At 62.2% G+C, this 19,721-nt stretch overlaps 3 protein-coding genes across 10 annotated transcripts; 1 reads left to right on the top strand and 2 right to left on the bottom strand.

Moving 5' to 3' along the window:
- The first annotated feature begins 82 nt into the window (after nucleotides 1-82).
- Nucleotides 83-5,240, top strand: PQBP1 (polyglutamine binding protein 1). Of its 2 annotated transcripts, XM_082077268.1 has the most exons (7): nucleotides 83-131; nucleotides 236-310; nucleotides 991-1,102; nucleotides 2,310-2,419; nucleotides 3,496-3,603; nucleotides 3,724-3,784; nucleotides 4,861-5,240. In XM_082077268.1, exons 2-7 carry the CDS (start codon nucleotides 244-246, stop codon nucleotides 5,009-5,011), a joined length of 609 nt encoding a protein of 202 aa, XP_081933394.1. In that variant the 5' UTR covers nucleotides 83-131; nucleotides 236-243; the 3' UTR covers nucleotides 5,012-5,240. The 2 variants fall into 2 exon arrangements, with proteins under 2 accessions (XP_081933394.1, XP_081933393.1); XM_082077267.1 differs by lacking the exon at nucleotides 83-131 and having other exon boundaries at nucleotides 207-310.
- A 973-nt stretch (nucleotides 5,241-6,213) lies between these two features.
- On the bottom strand, nucleotides 6,214-15,743 carry LOC309452619 (tRNA (cytidine(32)/guanosine(34)-2'-O)-methyltransferase-like). 7 transcript variants are annotated; one of them, XM_082077266.1, is made up of 13 exons: nucleotides 15,507-15,743; nucleotides 14,805-14,941; nucleotides 14,100-14,169; nucleotides 13,407-13,497; nucleotides 12,655-12,733; nucleotides 11,812-11,864; nucleotides 10,973-11,026; nucleotides 10,763-10,865; nucleotides 10,590-10,673; nucleotides 9,232-9,332; nucleotides 7,815-8,117; nucleotides 7,632-7,706; nucleotides 6,214-7,040 (listed from the first exon to the last, which is right to left on the bottom strand). In XM_082077266.1, exons 2-13 carry the CDS (start codon nucleotides 14,923-14,925, stop codon nucleotides 6,897-6,899), a joined length of 1,278 nt encoding a protein of 425 aa, XP_081933392.1. In that variant the 5' UTR covers nucleotides 14,926-14,941; nucleotides 15,507-15,743; the 3' UTR covers nucleotides 6,214-6,896. The 7 variants fall into 7 exon arrangements, with proteins under 7 accessions (XP_081933392.1, XP_081933391.1, XP_081933389.1 ...); XM_082077265.1 differs by adding an exon at nucleotides 7,311-7,349 and having other exon boundaries at nucleotides 6,214-7,001; nucleotides 7,632-8,117; XM_082077263.1 differs by adding an exon at nucleotides 7,311-7,400 and having other exon boundaries at nucleotides 6,214-7,061; nucleotides 7,632-8,117.
- Nucleotides 15,744-15,849: 106 nt separating this feature from the next.
- Nucleotides 15,850-19,508, bottom strand: PLP2 (proteolipid protein 2; the record flags this gene model as incomplete). The annotated part of the gene is made up of 4 exons (XM_082077269.1): nucleotides 15,850-16,118; nucleotides 17,227-17,308; nucleotides 17,974-18,069; nucleotides 19,353-19,508. Coding segments are annotated over 4 exons (354 nt in total), but the record flags the coding sequence as incomplete, so codon positions are not given.
- Nucleotides 19,509-19,721: the final 213 nt, after the last annotated feature.

Genomic DNA, 19,721 nt, shown 5'->3' on the forward strand with positions numbered 1-19,721 from the left:
ACCACGTGACCGCGCGCCCATTGGCCGCCGGCGAGGGGCGGGCGCCCTTATTCGCTGCGCCTGCGTCGCGCCGCCGCTGAGTGGCCGCCGGGAGCTCACGTGACCGGCGGCGAGCAGGGCGGCCGCGCCGGGTGAGCGGCGGGAAGCGGGGCGGGGGGGGTTTGGGGGGTTTGCGGGGTCCCGAGGGGGGTTTGGGGGGTCCCGGGGGGTCCTGACGGTGTCTCCGCGGCCCCAGGCGGGGCGATGCCGCTGCCCGTGGCGCTGCAGTCCCGCCTGGCCAAGCGGGGGCTGCTCAAGCACGTGGAGCCCGGTGAGAACCGCCGGGGGGCGGGATGGGGGGGGGGAAGGGGGTGTGGCCACGGCGGGGAGGGGGCGGAGCTCGGGGTGGAGGGGCGGGACCGGAGAGTGTGTGGGGGTGGAGGGGGTGTGGCGTGCACTGTGGGCGGGGCTTAGCGCGGGGGGCGTGGTTTAAGAAGCGTGGGGGTGGAGCTTGCTACCTGGGGGCGGGTTCCGAGGGTGGGGCTGAGCGCTCTGGGTGGGGCTTAGGGGCGTGGCCTGGTGCGGGGGCGGAGCTCGGGGTGGAGGGGTGTGGCCTGCGGTGTGGGCGGGGCCAGAAGCCAGGGTGGACCCCAAGGGCCGTGACTGTGGGCGTGGCTTAGCGTGGGGGTGTGGCTGTGGTCCAGGGCGTGGCTTAGCGGGTGGGGGTGGAGCTTGTCGTCTGGGGGCGGGGTCTGGGGGGGTTCAACCTCACTGTGGTTGGGGCTGAGTGCTGGGGGTGTGGCCTGCACGCGGTGGGCGGGGCCGGGGCTCATGGCAAGGAGGGGGTGGAGCTCAGTGTGGAAGGGGGAGTGGCCTGTGCTGTGGGTGGGGCTTAGCATGATGGGCGGGGCTTAGCGTGGCTTAGCCTGGGGGGGGGGAAGTTCTGGGGTTCAGCCTCACTGGGGGCGGGGCCTGGGGCGGGGCGGGGGGCGGGGCTGACACGCCCCCTAGAGCCCGAGGAGGAGATCATCGCACAGGACTACGACGACGCCCACGTGGACTACGAGGCCTCGCGGCTCGAGGGGCTCCTGCCCCCCTGGTACAAGGTCATCGACCCCACCTGGTGAGCACCTAGAGGGGCCATAGGGACCCTTTATAGGGGCTATAGGAGCCTTTATAGGGGCCATAGGGACCCTTTATAGGGGCTGTAGGAGCCTTTATAGGGGCTATAGGGGCCTTTATAGGGGTTATAGGGGCTATAGGGACCCACTATAGTGACCCTTTATAGGTGTTATTTGGGCTATAGGAGCCTTCATAGGTGTTATAGGGGCTATAGGGACCCTTTATAGGGGTTATAGGGACCCTTTATAGGGGTTATAGGGACCCTTTATGGGGTTATAGGGAGCCTTTATAGGGGTATAGGGGCCTTTATAGGGGTTATAGGGGCTATAGGTGCCTTTACAGGGGTTATAGGGGCTATAGGGACCCACTCTAGTGACCCTTTATAGGTGTTATTTGGGCTATAGGAGCCTTTCATAGGTGTTATAGAGGCTATAGGGACCCTTTATAGTGGTTATAAGCGCCATAGGCACCTTTATAGGTCTTACAGGGGTCATAGAGACCTTTATAGGGATTATGGGGGCCATAAGCACCTTTATAGGTCTTATGGGGGCCATAGGGACCTTTATAGGGATTATAGGGACTATAGGCGCCTTTATAGGGATTATAGGGGCTATAGGTGCCTTTATAGGTCTTACAGGGGCCATAGGGACCTTTATAGGGATTATAGGGGCTATAGGCACCTTTATAGGTCTTACAGGGCCATAGGGACCTTTATAGGGGTTATAGGGACATTTATAGGGGCTATAGGGAGCCACTATAGGTGCTATAGGGACGTGCTATAGGTGTCAAAGGGCCTTTAGGGGCCCTTTTGGGGGGCATCAGGGACATTTATAGGGGCTGTAGGGACTCTTTATAAGCACTATGGGGGCTATAGGAACCCTTATAGGTGTTATAGGGCCCCACTATAGGGGCTATAGGGACCCTTATAGGTGTTATAGGGCCCCACTATAGGGGCTATAGGGACCCTTATAGGTGTTATAGGGCCCCACTATAGGGGCTATAGGGACCCTTATAGGTGTTATAGGGCCCCACTATAGGGGCTATATGGACCCTTATAGGTGTTATAGCGCCCCGCTATAGGGGCTATAGGGCCCTTTAGGTGCCGCAGGGCCCCTTCCCAGGCCCTATAGGAGCCGTAAGGACCCTCCCCAGGCTCCCCGGCCCCCCTAGGCCCCTATAGGCCCCTATAGGCTCCATACGTTCCCCAGCGGGCTCCCGTATTACTGGAACGTGGAGACCGACCTGGTGTCCTGGTTGTCCCCGAACGACCCCAACTGCGTCATCACCAAAGCGGCCAAGAGGCTCAAAGGGACACAGGGTGAGGCCCCGAATGTCCCCCCTTGTCCCCATGTCCCCTTGTCCCCCATTGTCCCCTTGTTCCATTGTCCCCATTGTCCCCCTTGTTCCTTTGCCCCCATTGTCCCTGTGTCCCCATTGTCCCGTTATCCCCCTTGACCTGTTGTCCCCATTATCCCCATTGTCCCCATTGTCTCACTATCCTCATTGTCCCTGTGTCCCCATTGTCCCATTATCCCCCTTGTCCCCCTTGACCCGTTGTCCCCATTATCCCCATTGTCCCCATTGTCTCATTATCCCCACTATCCCCATTGTCCTATTGTCCCCATGTCCCATTGCACCCATTATCTCCATTATCCCCGTTGTCCCCGTGTCTCATTGTCCCCATTCTCCCTGTTGTCCCCATTGTCCCACTATCCCCATTGTTCCCATTGTTCCCATTGTCCCCGTGTCCCTCTTATCCCGTTGTCCCCCCCCGTTGTCCCCCCCGGGTCCCCCTTGTTGTTCTCCCTTGTTCCGCATTGTCCCCCTTGTCCCATTGTCCCCACTATTCCCAATGTCCCCCATTGTCCCCTTGCCCCCATTGTCCCCACTATCCCCCGTTGTCCCCCATTGTCCCCATTATCCCCGTTGCCCCATTATCCCCATTGTCCCCCATGTCCCATTGTCCCCGTGTCCCCCTTGTCCCGTTGTCCCCCGTTGTCCCCCATTGTCCCCGTGTCCCATTGTCCCCGTGTCCCCCTTGTCCCATTGTCCCCACTATTCCCAATGTCCCCCATTGTCCCCATTATCCCCGTTGCCCCCATTATTCCCATTGTCCCCATGTCCCCATTGTCCCCGTGTCCCCATTGTCCCCATTGTCCCCATTGTCCCCCGTGTCCCGTTGTCCCCACTATTCCCAATGTCCCCCTTGCCCCCATTGTCCCCCTTGTCCCCGTGTCCCCCTTGTCCCATTGTCCCCACTATTCCCATTGTCCCCCCTTGTCCCATTGTCCCCATTGTCCCCCTTGTCCCCTTATCCCCATTGCCCCCATTGCCCCCACTATCCCCCTCATCCCACGTCTCCCCCCCCCTTCCCGAACTCCTGGGTCCCCGCAGCGGCGGACGCCGAGGACGCCCCCCCCGAGGCGGAGGAGCCGCCCCCCCCCCGCGAGCGGCGCCCCCACCGGCGCGAGGACGCGGCGCCCTACGCCAAACCCCGCAGAGGTGCGTGAGCCCCCCCAAAATATGGGGGGGTCCTACACCCCGAGGGGGGGGGTGTTCTAATGGGGGGCGGGGGGGGGTTCATCCGTCCCCCCCGTTTAAACGGCGCTTTCCCCCCAAAAGGCGCCCGCAAGGACGAGGAGCTGGACCCCATGGACCCCAGCGCCTACTCAGACGCCCCCCGGTCAGTCAAATGGGGGGGCTGAAGGGGGTCCCCTCAATTTTAAGGGGGGGTCCCTGAATTTTAAGCGGGGGTCCTCTATATTTTAAAGGGGAGTCCCCTAAATGTTAAGGGGGATGCCCTTAGTTTTTAAGGGGGGTCCCCACTGTTATAAAGGGGCGTCCCCACCATTATAAAGGGGGGGTCCCCCCCGTTATAAAGGGGGGTCCCTGCCATTATAAAGGGGTGGTCCCCTCCATTATAAAGGGGGGTCCCCGGGGTTCCAAAGGGGGGTCCCCAAGGTTCCAAAGGGGGGTCCCCGGGGTTCCAAAGGGGGGGTCCCCATGGTTCCAAAGGGGGGTCCCCATGGTTCCAAAGCGGGGTCCCCGGGGTTCCAAAGGGGGGTCCCCAGGGTTCTAAGGGGGTCCCCTCCATTCCAAAGGGGGGTCCCCATGGTTCCAAAGGGGGGTCCCCAGGGTTCCAAAGGGGGGTCCCCATGGTTCCAAAGGGGGGTCCCCATCGTTCCAAGGGAGGTTCCCGGGGTTCCAAAGGGGGGTCCCCATGGTTCCAAAGGGGGGTCCCCATGGTTCCAGAGGGGGGGTCCCCAGGATTCTAAAGGGGGGTCCCCAGGGTTCTAAAGGGGGGGTCCCCGGGGTTCCAAAGGGGGGTCCCCAGGATTCTAAAGGGGGGTCCCCAGGGTTCTAAGGGGGGTCCCCATGGTTCCAAAGGGGGGTCCCTGGGGTTCCAAAGGGGGGGTCCCCATGGTTCCAAAGGGGGGTCCCCAGGGTTCCAAAGGGGGGGTCCCGTCCATTATAAAGGGGGGTCCCCAGGGTTCTAAAGGGGGGGTCCCTGGGGTTCCAAAGGGGGGTCCCCCTGGTTCCAAAGGGGGGTCCCGTCCATTATAAAGGGGGGTCCCCAGGGTTCTAAAGGGGGTTCCCCAGGGTTCCAAAGGGGGGTCCCCACCATTATAAAGGAGAGTCCCCCCCATTATAAAGGGGGGTCCCTGGGGTTCCAAAGGGGGGTCCCCCTGGTTCCAAAGTGGGGTCCCCCTGGTTCCAAGGGGGGTCCCCGCTCTGGGCTCTGACGCGGGGGTGCCGCAGGGGGACGTGGTCCAGCGGGCTCCCCAAGCGCAACGAGGCCAAGACGGGCGCGGACACCACGGCGGCCGGACCCCTGTTCCAGCAGCGGCCGTACCCCAGCCCGGGCGCCGTGCTGCGCGCCAACGCCGAGGCCTCGCGCGCCAAGGAATGACCCCAAAACCGCCCTGCACCCCAAAATCCAGCCAACGCCGAGGCCTCGCGCGCCAAGGAATGACCCCCCTGCGCCCCAAAATCACCCCCAGCGCAATAAACACCCCCAGGCTGCGCCAACGCCGAGGCCTCGCGCGCCAAGGAATGACCCCAAAACCGCCCTGCACCCCAAAATCCAGCCAACGCCGAGGCCTCGCGCGCCAAGGAATGACCCCCAAAACCGCCCTGACCCCCCAAAACCACCCCCGGCTCCCCCCAGCCCCCCAAAATCCACCCCGACCCCAATAAACCCCCCCAAGTCCCAGGGGATCCCACCAAACCTGCTGCGGCCGCCACTCAAATCCCTCCCCCAAAACCCCACTGGGGCACCCCCAAATTTCAGGGGACACCCCCAAAGTTCAGGGGACACCCCCAAAGCGCCCCTGGGGTCCCTGGGTCCTCCTGACCCCCCAAAATCCCTCCCGAGCACAATAACCCCCCCCAAGTCCCAGGGGATCCCACTTAAGCCGTCGTGTCCGCCACTCAAATCCCTCCCCCAAAACAGCCCCAAAAGAGCCAATGGGCCCCCCCCCAATTTCAGGGGACACCCCCAAACCGCTCCCGGGGTCCTCAGGTCCTCCCGACCCCCCAAAATCCCTCCCGACCCCAAAAAACCCCCCCCCAAATCCCAGGGGATCCCACTTAACCTGCTGCGGCCGCCACTCAAATCCCTCCCCCAAAAGAGCCAATGGGGCCCCCCAAGATCTCAGGGGACACCCCCAAACTTCAGGGGACACCCCCAAACTTCAGGGGACACCCACAAAGTGCCCCCGGGGTCCTCAGGTCCGACTGACCCCCCAAAATCCACCCCGAGCACAATAAACCCCCCAAGTCCCAGGGGATGCGCCTCAAGTCCCAGGGGATCCCACTTAACCCGCCGTGTCCGCCACTCAAATCCCTCCCCCAAAAGAGCCCCAAAACCCCAGTGGGGCACCCCCAAAGTTCAGGGGACACCCCCAGGGTCCTCAGGTCCTCCTGACCCCCCAAAATCCCTCCCGAGCACAATAAACCCCCCCAAGTCCCAGGGGATCCCACTTAACCCGTCGTGTCCGCCACTCAAATCCCTCCCCCAAAACAGCCCCAAAAGAGCCAATGGGCCCCCCCCCAATTTCAGGGGACACCCCCAAACCGCTCCCGGGGTCCTCAGGTCCTCCTGACCCCCCAAAATCCACCCCAAGCACAATAAACCCCCCCAAGTCCCAGGGGATCCCACCAAACCTGCTGCGGCCGCCACTCAAATCCCTCCCCCAAGAGCCAATGGGGCCCCCCAAGATCTCAGGGGACACCCCCAAACTTCAGGGGACACCCCCAAACTTCAGGGGACACCCACAAAGTGCCCCCGGGGTCCTCAGGTCCGACTGACCCCCCAAAATCCACCCCGAGCACAATAAACACCCCCAAGTCCCAGGGGATCCCACTTAACCCACTGTGTGCGCCACTCAAATCCCTCCCCCAAAAGAGCCAATGGGGCCCCCCAAGATCTCAGGGGACACCCCCAAAATTTCAGGGGACACCCCCAAACTGCCCCTGGGGTCCCTGGGTCCTCCCGACCCCCCAAAGTCCCCAAAACCCCCCCAAATAAACCCCCAAATCCAAGGGGAGCCCCCAATAAAGCGGCTTCAGCCCCATAGGGGAGAAGGGGAGGGGGGTTTATTGGGGCGTCGCACACGCGCGTGCGAGGGCTCACGAGGGGGTTTCCGCAGCCTCGCACGAGGGCTCTTGCACACTCGTCTCCTTGCACAAGGGACCTTTCTCTTGCTTGCACGAGGGTCCTTGCACACTTATATTCTTGCACAAGCATCCTTGCACACTCACCTCCTTGCACGAGGGCCCTTCCCCCTCCTCCCCTACTCCTGGCACGAGGGTCCTTGCACACTCATCTTGCACAAGGGTCCTTCCTCTTGCTCGCATGAGGGTCCTTGCACACTCATCTCTTTGCACGAGGGTCCTTCCTCCTCCTCCTCCTTGCACGGGGCTCCTTGCACACTTGTCTTGCACAAGGGTCCTTCGTCCTCGTCCCCCTTGCACAATGCTGCTTGCACACTCATCTGCTCGCACAAGGTTCCTTCCTCCTCTTTCTCTTCCTTGCACAAAGATCCTTGCACACTTGTCTTGCACGAGGGTCCTTCCTCCTTTTCACACAAGGGTCCTTGCACACTCGTCTTGCATGAGGGTCCTTCCTCCTCTTCCTTGCACGAGGATCCTTGCACACTCGTCTTGCACGAGGGTCCTTCCTGTTGCTCACAGGAGGGTCCTTGCACACTCATCCCCTTGCACGAGGGTCCTTGCACACTCATCTCCTTGCATGAGGGTCCTTCCTCCTCCTTGCACGAGGATCCTTGCACACTCATCTTGCACGAGGGTCCTTCCTCCTCCTCCTCCTCCTCCTCCTCACACGAGGGTCCTTGCACATTCGTCTCCTCGCACGAGGGTCCTTCCTGTTGCTCACACGAGGATCCTTGCACACTCATCTTGCACGAGGCTCCTTCCTCCTCCTCCTCCTCCCACGAGGACCCTTGCACACTCACCTTGCACAAGGGTCCTTCCTGTTGCTCACACAAGGGCCCTTGCACACTCGTCACCTTGCACGAGGGTCCTTCCTCTTGCTCACATGAGGATCCTTGCACACTCGTCTCCTCGCACGAGGGTCCTTCCTCCTCCTCGCACGAGGGCCCTTGCACGCCCGTCTCCTCGCACGAGGGCCCTTGCACACTCGTCTCCTCGCACGAGGGTCCTTCCTGTTGCTCACACGAGGGCCCTTGCACGCCCGTCTCCTCGCACGAGGGCCCTTGCACACTCGTCTCCTCGCACGAGGGTCCTTCCTCCTCCTCCTCCCCCGAGGGCCCTTGCACGCCCGTCTCCTCGCACGGGGGCCCTTGCACACTCATCTCCTCGCACGAGGGTCCTTCCTCCTCCTCCTCCCCCGAGGGCCCTTGCACGCCCGTCTCCTCGCACGGGGGCCCTTGCCCGCTCGCCCCCCCGCGCCGCAGCTGACACGCCCGCGCGTAGGGGGGGGCGATGGGGGGCGCGGGGGGGGGCACGAAGCTGTACGGCCGCCCCGGCTCCAGCTGCGGGCAGCGCCCAGTAGGAACCAGTATAGACCAGTATAAACCAGTATAGACCACTATAGACCACTAACACCCCCCCCAGCACGTGAAGGGCCCCCCAGTCCCTCCCAGCGGCTTCAGGAGCCGCCACCAGTTCAGAGAATTGTCGTCTGGCCCCTCCCAGTATAGACCAGTATAAACCAGTATGGACCAGTATCGCCTCAGAGCTAAACGAGGGACATCAAGGGGCTCCCAGTCCATCCCAGTTTGTCCCAGTGCTCCCAGTCCCTCAGGAGGCTCTGGGGGGGTCCCAGTCCCTCCCAGTCCCTCCCAGGTCATCCCAGTTTGTCCCAGTCCCTCCCAGTTTGTCCCAGTTGCTCCCAGTCCCTCAGGAGGCTCTGGGGGGGGTCCCAGTCCCTCCCAGTTTGTCCCAGTCCCTCCCAGTCCATCCCAGTGGTCCCAGTCCCTCAGGAGGCTCTGGGGGGGTCCCAGTCCCTCCCAGTCCCTCCCAGTTCATCCCAGTTTGTCCCAGTCCCTCCCAGTCCGTCCCAGTTCATCCCAGTTTGTCCCAGTCCGTCCCAGTTTGTCCCAGTCCCTCCCAGTTCATCCCAGTTTGTCCCAGTCCCTCCCAGTCCGTCCCAGTTCATCCCAGTTTGTCCCAGTCCGTCCCAGTTTGTCCCAGTCCCTCCCAGTTCATCCCAGTTTGTCCCAGTCCCTCAGGAGGCTCTGGGGGGTCCCCATCCCTCCCAGTTTGTCCCAGTTTGTCCCAGTCCGTCCCAGTTTGTCCCAGTTCATCACAGTTTGTCCCAGTCCGTCCCAGTTTGTCCCAGTTCGTCCCAGTCCGTCCCAGTTTGTCCCAGTTCATCCCAGTCCGTCCCAGTTTGTCCCAGTTTGTCCCACTGCTCCCAGTCCCTCAGGAGGCTCTGGGGGGGGGTCCCAGTCCCTCCCAGTTTGTCCCAGTCCCTCCCAGTCCCTCCCAGTTTGTCCCAGTCCCTCACAGTTCATCCCAGTTCATCCCAGTTCATCCCAGTCCGTCCCAGTTCATCCCAGTCTGTCCCAGTCCCTCCCAGTCCCTCCCAGTCTGTCCCAGTCCCTCCCAGTCCGTCCCAGTCCGTCCCAGTTCCCATTGCGGTACCTCCAGGCTGTAGGTGCGGTCGGGGTCGAACGCGCTCAGGTCCCCACAGGCCACGAACGGGACGATGAGACGAGAGGGACCCGGGGGGGGCACCGACAGCCCTGGGGGGGACCCCGAAACACGTCAGGGACCCCACAATACCCCAAAACACCCCCAGGGACCCCAAAACACCCCAAAAACACCCCAAAACACCCCCCAAACACCCCCAGGGACACAAAAATACCCCAAATTCACCCCAAAACACCCCCATGGACCCCAAAATACCCCCAAACCCCCCCAAAATACCCCCAAAATACCCCCAAAACACCCCAAAAACACCCCAAAATACCCCCCAAAACACCCCCAGGGACCCCAAAACCCCCCAAATTCCCCCCAAAACACCCCCATGGACCCCAAAATACCCCCAAAACACCCCAAAATCACCCCCAAAACACCCCCCAAAACACCCCCAGGGACCCCAAAACCCCCCAAATTTCCCCCAAAACACCCCCATGGACCCCAAAATACCCCCAAAACCCCCCAAAATACCCCCAAATCACCCCCAGGGACCCCAAAATACCCCCAAAACCCCCCAAAATACCCCCAGGGACCCCAAAACACCCCAAATTCCCCCCAAAATGCCCCCCAGGGACCCCAAAATCCCCCCAAATTACTCCCCATGGACCCCAAAAATCTCCCCCCGCCCAGGGACCTCAAGATCCCCCCAAATTACCACCCAAACCCCCCAAATTACCCCTAAATTAACCCCCAAATCCCCCCCAGGGACCCCAAGATCCCCCCAAATCCCCCCAAAATCCCCCCCAGGGACCCCCAAATCCCCCCCAGGGACCCCAAAATTACCCCCAAAATCCCCCCCAGGGAACCCAAATCCCCCCAAATTACCCCTAAATTAACCCCCAAATCCTCCCCAGGGACCCCAAAATCCCCCCAAATTACCCCTAAATTAACCCCCAAATCCTCCCCAGGGACCCCAAAATCCCCCCAAATTACCCCTAAATTATCCCCAAATCCCCCCCAGGGAACCCAAATCCCCCCAAATTATCCCTAAATTAACCCCCAAATCCCCCCCAGGGACCCCAAGATCCCCCCAAGATCCCCCCAAATCCCCCCAAAATCCCCCCCAGGGACCCCCAAATCCCCCCCAGGGACCCCAAAATTACCCCCAAAATCCCCCCCAGGGACCCCCAAATTACCCCCAAAATCCCCCCCAGGGAACCCAAATCCCCGCAAATTACGCCTAAATTAACCCCAAAATCCCCCCCAGGGACCCCAAGATCCCCCCAAATCCCCCCCAAATCCCCCCCAGGGCCCCCCAAACCCCCCCAGGACCCCCCCAAACCGCCATTCCCCCCATTTACCAGCATCGGGGTCCAGCAGCGGGTTGTCCATGGTGGGCACAAACCCCTCGGGGGGGGCGTAACCGCGACAAACCACAAACGCCTCTTTTCGGGGACACACAAAGGGGGGTCAGGGCTCCCCAAAACCACGGGGGGGGGTCCCCAAATCCAAAGGGGGGGTCCCCAAAACGCACCGATGCTGGAGTTGCGGCTGCTGCGGGGTTTGGCGCACGTCACCTCGGGGAAGAACAGGCGCAGCTGGGAATAGAGCAGCGTCACGTCCTTCCCGCGGAAAATCTGGGGGGGACACCCCAAAAATGGTCATTTTGGGGGTGCCGGGGTGATTTTGGGGGGGGTCACGGGGATTTTGGGGGTGTCAGGGGTGAAATTTGGGGGGTTGGTACCTTGGCGACGAAGGTTCCGCCTCTTTTTAGGATGTGGGTGGTGATGTTGAGAGCCTGGGGGGGGCGGGAAATTCGGGGGGTTGGGGGAGTTTTGGGGGGTTTTGGGGGGTTTCGGGGGACTTGGGGGGATTTGGGGGCATTTTGGGTGGATTTTGGGGCATTTTGGGTGGGTTTTGGGCCATTTTGGGGGGATTTTGAGGGGGCTTTGGGGGGATTTTAGGGGAGGGACTGGGGGGGATTTGGGGGTCTCGGGTTATTTGGGGACTGGGGTGAACTGGGGTGAACTGGGAGGGGATTCGGGGGGGATTTGGGGGGCAATTGGGGGTCCCAGGTGTTATTTGGGGTCTGGGGTGAACTGGGAGGGGATTTGGGGGGGAATTGGGAGGATTTGGGGGTCCCAGGGGGTTATTTGGGGTCTGGGGGGGACTGGGGTGAACTGGAGTGAACTGGGAGGGGATTTGGGGGTCCCAGGGGGGTATTTGGGGTCTGGGGTGAACTGGGGTGAACTGGGAGGGATTTGGGGGTCCCAGGGGTATTTGGGGTCTGGGGTGAACTGGGGTGAACTGGGAGGGATTTGGGGGTCCCAGGGGTATTTGGGGTCCAGGGTGAACTGGGGTGAACTGGGAGGGGATTTGGGGGTCCCAGGGGTATTTGGGGTCTGGGGGGTATTGGGGTGAACTGGGAGGGATTTGGGGGTCCCAGGGGGTATTTGGGGTCTGGGGTGAACTGGGGTGAACTGGGAGGGGATTTGGGGGTCCCAGGGGGTTATTTGGGGTATTGGGGTGAACTGGGGGGGATGTGGGGGATTTTGGGGTGCCGGGGCAGTTTTGGGGCGTTACCGCCAGCAGCAGCTGTGCCTGGATGTATTCGTCCAGATCGTGGAGCCCCGTCACTGCAAAATGGGGTGCAGGGGAGATTTGGGGGTTCAGGGGTGAGATTTGGGGGTTCAAGGGGTGAGATTTAGGGGTTTGGGGGCAGGATTTGGGGGTTCAGGGGTGGGATTTGGGGGTGAGATTTGGGGGTTCGGGGTGGGATTTGGGGGTGAGATTTGGGGATGAGATTTTGGGTTCAGAGTGGGATTTGGGGTGAGATTTGGGGATGAGATCTGGGGGTTCAGGGTGAGATTAGGGGTGAGATTTGGGGGTTCAGGATGAGATTTGGGGATGAGATTTGGGGGTTCGGGGTGAGGTCGGGGGTGAGATTTGGGGGTTCAGGGTGAGATTTGAGGGTTATGGGTGGGATTTGGGGGTGAGATTTGGGGGTTCAGGGTGAGATTTGGGGGTTCAGGATGAGATTTGGGGTGAGATTTGGGGATGAGATTTGGGGGTTCAGGGTGAGATTTGGGGTGAGATTTCAGGGTGAGATTTGGGGGTTCGGGGTGAGATTTGGGGTGAGATTTGGGGGTTCAGGGTGAGATTTGAGGGTTATGGGTGGGATTTGGGGGTGAGATTTGGGGTTCGGGGTGAGATTTGAGGGTTATGGGTGGGATTTGGGGTGAGATTTGGGGGTTCGGGGTGAGATTTGGGGTGAGATTTGGGGGTTCGGGGTGAGATTTGGGGGTTATGGGGGTGGGATTTGGGGGTGAGATTTGGGGGTTCAGGGTGAGATTTGGGGGTTCGGGGTGAGATTTGAGGGTTATGGGTGGGATTTGGGGTGAGATTTGGGGGTTCGGGGTCGCTCACCGTCGGGGGCCCCGTCGCACACGACCAGATCCACCTGGGGGCCCTGGAAGTGGCGCTGGAGCCGCCGGGCGGTGGAGACCTGGGGGGCACCAAAATTGGGGGTCCGGGGGGGCTCAAAGGGGTTTTGGGGTCCCATGGGGGGTTTTGGGGTCCTGGGTTTTGGGGTTGGGGGGTTTTGGGGTTCTGGGGTCCCAGGTTTGGGGTCCTGGAGGTCTGGGGGGTCCCAGGGGTTTGGGGTCCCATGGGGGGTTTTGGGGTTCTGGGGTCCCAGATTTAGAGGTCCCATAGGATTTGGGGGTCCTGGGATTTAGGGGTCTGGGAGTTTTGGGGTCCTGGGTTTTGAGGTCCCATGGGGGCTTTTGGGGTCCCAGGGGTTTGGGTTGGGGGCTTTTGGGGTCCCAGGTTTTGGGGTCCCAGGGGTCTGGGGGGTCCCAGGGGTTTGGGTTGGGGGCTTTTGGGGTCCTGGGTTTTGAGGTCCCATGGGGGTTTTTGGGGTCCCAGGGGTCTGGGGGGTCCCAGATTTTGGGGTCCCAGGGGTTTGGGTTGGGGGGTTTTGGGGTCCCAGGTTTTGGGGTCCCAGGGGTCTGGGAGGTCCCAGGTTTTGGGGTCCCAGGGGTTTGGGTTGGGGGGTTTTGGGGTCCCAGGGGTCTGGGGGGTCCCAGGGGTCTGGGGGGTCCCAGGTTTTGGGGTCCCACAGAGGGTTTGGGGGGTCCCAAGGGTTTGGGGTCCCCCGGGGGGTTTTGGGGTCCCACCTTGGTGATGTCCCCCTGGATCTGCAGCACCCCCTGCAGGGGCGCCATGGCCTGCAGGTCCACGGCCACCACCTGGGAGCCCGGGACCCCCCTGCGGAGACAGCCCAGTCCAGCCCAGTCCAGCCCAGTCCATCCCAGTTTATCCCAGTCCAGCCCAGTCCATCCCAGTTTATCCCAGTCCAGCCCAGTCCAGCCCAGTGCATCCCAGTCCAGCCCAGTTTATTCCAGTCCATCCCAGTGCTCCCAGTCCATCCCAGTGCATCCCAGTCCATCCCAGTGCATCCCAGTCCATCCCAGTTTATCCCAGTCCATCCCAGTCCATCCCAGTGCATCCCAGTCCATCCCAGTCCAGCCCAGTCCATCCCAGTGCTCCCAGTCCATCCCAGTGCTCCCAGTCCATCCCAGTCCAGCCCAGTCCAGCCCAGTCCAGCCCAGTTTATCCCAGTGCATCCCAGTGCATCCCAGTTTATCCCAGTCCATCTCAGTGCATCCCAGTCCATCCCAGTCCATCCCAGTCCATCCCAGTTTATCCCAGTCCATCCCAGTGCTCCCAGTCCATCCCAGTCCATCCCAGTTTATCCCAGTCCAGCCCAGTCCATCCCAGTGCATCCCAGTGCATCCCAGTGCATCCCAGTTTATCCCAGTCCCTCCCAGTCCCTCCCAGTTACCCCCAGTCCCTCCCAGTCCCCCCACCTCAGTTTCCGGCTCAGCACTTGGCTCCAGCTCCCGGGGGCGGCACAAAGATCAACGGCACAACGGACCCCTGGGCGAACACAGCCCCTCAGCCCGGACGCCTGGGTCCCTCCCAGATGCCTGGGTCCCTCCCGGACGCCTGGGTCCCCTCTCGAACTCCTGGGTCCTTCCCAGACCTCTGGGTCCCCTCCCGGACACCTGGGTCCGCTCCTGGACCTCTGGGTCTCCTCCCAGACACCTGGGTCCCTCACGGACACCTGGGTCCCCTCCCGGACGCCTGGGTCCCCTCCTGGACCTCTGGGTCTCTCCCGGACACCTGGGTCCCTCCCAGACACCTGGGTCCCCTCCCGGATGCCTGGGTCCCTCCCGGACGCCTGGGTCCCCTCCTGGACCTCTGGGTCTCCTCCCAGACACCTGCGTCCCCCCTAGATGCCTGGGTCCCTCCCAAACTTCTGGGTCCCCCCAGACACCTGGGTCCCTCCCGGACGCCTGGGTCCCTCCCAGACCTCTGGGTCCCTCTCCCAGACACCTGGGTCCCCCCTAGATGCCTGGGTCCCTCCCAAACTTCTGGGTCCTTCCATACACCTGGGTCCCTCCTGGACCTCTGGGTCCCCTCCCAGACACCTGGGTCCCCTCCCGGACGCCTGGGTCCCCTCCTGGACCTCTGGGTCCCTCCCGGCCGCCTGGGTCCCCGTCCCAGCGTACCCTGGAGCAGCTGGAAGCGCTGGTCGAGCTGCAGCAGCTTGAAGGCGCTGCGGGCGCGCCAGCCCTCCTCCTTGGCCAGCCGGTAGTAGACGTCGCGCTTGTCCTTGGACGAGCGCCCCATGGCCTTTCCGTAGGTCCTACAATAAATAACGTTGTTTACACGGGGTACAGCAAAAAACAAAGGGGCCCGGGGGGTCCAGGCTCCACCCACAGGTTATATGGGGCCCTATAGGCAGATTATGGGCGGGAAAAGTAATAGCGCAATGTTATCTCTTTATGTTCGGGGTTTATTTGTAGGTCCTGCTGTAAATAAACCCCGTGTTTATGTACAATGTGGCAAATAAGGGGTCCCAGGGGGCGCAGCTTCGCCCAGGGGTTATGCGGGGGATCCATAGATTATTTAGAACCTTATAATATGGATTTTGTTATAATTTCTAAGTTCTGGGCTATTTAAAGAACCCATATATGGGCAAAGCTGCGCCGCGCATGCGCGGAGCCACAGACGGCACCTCCCCCCCCCCCATAGTGCCGTGTGCAGCGCCGCCCCGCGCGTACACGCCCCCCCCATAGTGCCGTGCGCAGCGCGGCCTTGCGCATGCGCGAAGCGCATTCAACCGCCCCCCCGCACCACACGGGAACTCCCCCCCCCCCCGCTCCCATTCCATTACTCCCCCCTCCCCCGCCGGTAACTAAACGACTCACGATCGCTCCGGGGCGGGACGAACAGGAGGAACCGGTAAGAAGGAGCGGGAGGCGGCGGCAACGGCGAGAAAGCGCTGAGGGGCAGCGCCGCTTCCCGCCTTTTCTCACCGCGCATGCGCGAAGCCGCGGGGGAGTCACCGCCCTTCCCCACTGCACCTGCGCGGCGCCGCGGGGCATGCTGGGAGTTGTAGTCCACAGACCATACTGGGAATCCCGCGCCGCGGGGCATGCTGGGAGTTGTAGTCCGCGGCGTCTTATAGCTGCCTATAGGAACCCCCTCCAGACCCCCCCTCGGGCACTATAGGCGCTTCCCCACGCTGTAGGTGCGTAGCTTGTAAAGAGATGTAAAAAGAAACCGTTTTATTTCCCAATATCACCCCAAAAGAAGGGAAAGGGGGCGGGGAAGCCCTTGAAGATGGCGGCGGGGGCTCGTCCAGGGGAAACTGAGGCACGGGCGGTTCAGGCACTTGCGAGGCGCTTTGGGGACCCCCCCATGTACCCCTAAACCCCTCCCTCAATAATTTAAGGCTGGGACCCCCCCCCCCCGAGGTGCGGGGGGGAGTTTTGGGGTGTCCGTGTGTGGATTGGGGGGTCAGGCGGCATCCGGGGACTCTGGGGGGACACAAAATGGGGGGGGAGGGGGGTGAGGAACCCCCCCAGTGGGCAGCGCCCCCTCCCAGTGCTCCCAGTTCCCCCCATAGACCCCCCCAATGCTCCCAGTTCCCCCCCATAGACCCCCCCAACCCCTCCCAGTTTCTCCCCCAACCCTTCCCAGTGCTCCCAGTTTCCCCCAGTGTTCCCATTTTCCACCAGTACTCCCAGTTCCCCCCCATAGGCCGCCCCCCAGTTCCCCCCCAACCCCTCCCAGTGCTCCCAGTTCCCCCCCATAGAACCCCCAATGCTCCCAGTTCCCCCCCATAGACCCCCCAACCCCTCCCAGTGCTCCCAGTTCCCCCCCATAGACCCCCCAACCCCTCCCAGTGCTCCCAATTCCCCCCAACCCCTCCCAGTGCTCCCAGTTCCCCCCAGCCCCCCCCAGTGCTCCCAGTTCCCCCCATAGACCTCCCAGTTCCTCCCAGTGCTCCCAGTTCCCCCCCATAGACCCCCCAACCCCTCCCAGTGCTCCCAGTTCCCCCCCATAGAACCCCCAATGCTCCCAGTTCCCTCCCATAGACCCCCCAACCCCTCCCAGTGCTCCCAGTTCCCCCCCCCAGTGCTCCCAGTTCCCCCCCATAGGCCTCCCAGTTCCCCCCCCAGTGCTCCCAGTTCCCCCCCATAGGCCTCCCAGTTCCCCCCCCCCAGTTCTCCCAGTTCCCCCCCCCAGTTCTCCCAGTTCCCCCCCCCAGTGCTCCCAGTTCCCCCCCCAGTGCTCCCAGTTCCCCCCCCAGTGCTCCCAGTTCCCCCCCGTGCTCCCAGTGCTCCCAGTTCCCCCCCCAGTGCTCCCAGTTCCCCCCCCAGTGCTCCCAGTTCCCCCCCCAGTGCTCCCAGTTCCCCCCCCCAGTGCTCCCAGTTCCCCCCCTCAGTGCTCCCAGTTCCCCCCCCCCAGTGCTCCCAGTTCCCCCCCAGTGCTCCCAGTTCCCCCCCAGTGCTCCCAGTTCCCCCCCCCAGTGCTCCCAGTTCCCCCCCCCAGTGCTCCCAGTTCCCCCCCGCAGTGCTCCCAGTTCCCCCCCCAGTGCTCCCAGTTCCCCCCCCCAGTGCTCCCAGTTCCCCCAGTACACACCAGTGGCGGCGCTGCGGTGCCGGGTGGGCAGGGTGATGTAGGCGTCGTACCCCAGCAGGATCCCGGCCAGGAGCCCGAAAACCTGCGTCATTTGGGGGGGTCAGAGACCCCCAAAAACACCCACAGCCCACACACCCCCAAATTTACACCCCAAACCCCCCAACCCCCAAATTTATACCCCCAAAAAACCCAAATTTATACCCCCAAATCCCCCAAATTTACACTCCGAACCCCCCCCAAAACCCCAAATGTACACCCACCCCCCAAAAAAAACCCCAAATTTATACCCCCAAAGCCCCCAAATTTACACTCCAAACCCCCCAAAAAAAACCCAAATTTATACCCCCAAATTCCCCCAAAACCCCAAAATTATACCCCCCAAATCCCCCCCAAAAAACCCAAAATTATACCCCCAAATCCTCCCAAAATACCCCAAATTTATATCCCCAAATCCCCCTAAAAACCCCAAATTTACCCCGAATCCCCCCAAAAACCCCAGAGTTTATACCCCAAATTTACACCCCCAACCCCCCCAAAACCCCCAAACCCACCCTCCAGACCCCCCATACCCCCAAATTTGCATCCCAAGCCCCCCCCAAATCCACCCCCCCGTATCCCCAAATTTAAACCTCAAGCCCCCCCAAATCCACCCCAGACCCCCAAATCCCCCCCCAAAACCCCTGAACTCCCCCCAAATCCCCCCCAGACCCCCAGTTCCCCCCCCCTGCACCCCAAATTCCCCCTCACCCCCCCGGCCACGCCGGCCCCGCCGCGCGTCCCGATGAGGACGATGAGGGACGTGATGAGGAAGAGCAGGCACCCGATGGCGCAGCGCAGGAAATCCTGGGGGGACACATGGGACACCCCTAAACCCCAGGGACATCCCCGAACACCTGGGGATCCCCAAACCCCCCAGGGACCCCTGAACCCCTGGGGATCCCCCAAACCCCCTCTGGAACCCACCCAATGGTGCAGCCCAGGAAATCCTGGGGGGACACGTGGAACACCCCTAAACCCCCCAGGGACACCCCCAAACACCTGGGGATCCCCCAACCCCCCCCCAGGGACCCCTGAACCCCTGGGGATCCCCCAACCCCCCCCAGGGACCCCTGAACACCTGGGGATCCCCCAAACCCCCCCCGGGACCCACCCAATGGTGCAGCCCAGGAATCCTGGGGGGGACACATGGGACACCCCAAAACCCCCCAGGGACACCCCCAAACCCTGGGGATCCCCAACCCCCCCCCAGGGACCTCTGAACCCCTGGGGACCCCCAAACCCCCTCTGGAACCCATCTGATGGTGCAGCCCAGGAAATCCTGGGGGGACACATGGGACACCCCAAACCCCCTCTGGGACCCCCAAACCCCCCAGGGACCCTCCCAATGGTGCAGCCCAGGAAATCCTCGGGGGGACACATGGGACACCCCAAAACCCCCCAGGGACACCCCCAAACACCTGGGGATCCCTAAACCCCCCCCCAGGGACCCGTGAACCCCTGGGGATCCCCCAAACCCCCTCTGGAACCCACCCAATGGTGCAGCCCAGGAAATCCTGGGGGGACACGTGGGACACCCCAAAACCCCCCAGGGACACCCCCAAACACCTGGGGATCCCCCAACCCCCCCAGGGACCCCTGAACCCCTGGGGATCCCCCAAACCCCCCCCGGGACCCACCTGATGGTGCAGCCCAGGAAATCCTGGGGGGGGGACACATGGGACACCCCAAAACCCCCCCAAGGACCCTGAAACCCCCTGGGATCCCCTTCCTGGGGTGGGGGCTATAGGGGGGGGGGGTTATGGGAGCTATAGGGGGAGCTATAGGAGGGTTATGGGGACCATAGAGAGCTATGGGGGGCTATAGGGCACTATAGGGGAGTTATGGGATCCATAGGAGGGTTATAGGGGCTATAGAGGGGTTATAGGGGCTATAGAGGGTTTATGGGGTCTATAGGGAGTTATGGGGTCTATAGGAGGATTATGTGTGCCATAGGGGGGTTATGGGGGCGTTATTTGGGCCATAGGGGGGTGTGGGGGCCATAACGGCTTATAGGGAGATTCTGAGAGGCTCCAGGAGGGTGTTGGGTGCCATAGGGGGTTCTATAGGGGTCCATAGGGACCACTCACAGTCCAGCCCCAGTGGATGAAGGAGAGCCGGGGGGCCAGGCCCCCCCCCAGCACCAGTAACACCAGCACGGCGAACACCAGTTCACACACGGCCAGCCCAGTATAGCCCGGCGTGTGCGAGGCCCCGTAGCACACCAGCACCAGCACGCACAGCGCCTATGGGAACGGCACCTATAGCATCCATACGGTATTGCCTCCCGGGGGGAACAACGCTGCCCCCCCCCCATACCGCCCCCAATAGGCCACTACGGCCTCCGCTATAGACCCCTATAACGTGCCCTATAGGCCCTCACAGGCTCCCTATAGAGCGCCTATAGGATCCCCAATATGGTCTTTACGGCTCCGCCCCCTTCCCTCAGGCTCCGCCCC

The sequence above is a fragment of the Streptopelia decaocto genome (genome assembly GCF_964273445.1).
Source record: "Streptopelia decaocto genome assembly, contig: HAP1_SCAFFOLD_1643, whole genome shotgun sequence".
Lineage (NCBI taxonomy): Eukaryota > Metazoa > Chordata > Aves > Columbiformes > Columbidae > Streptopelia > Streptopelia decaocto.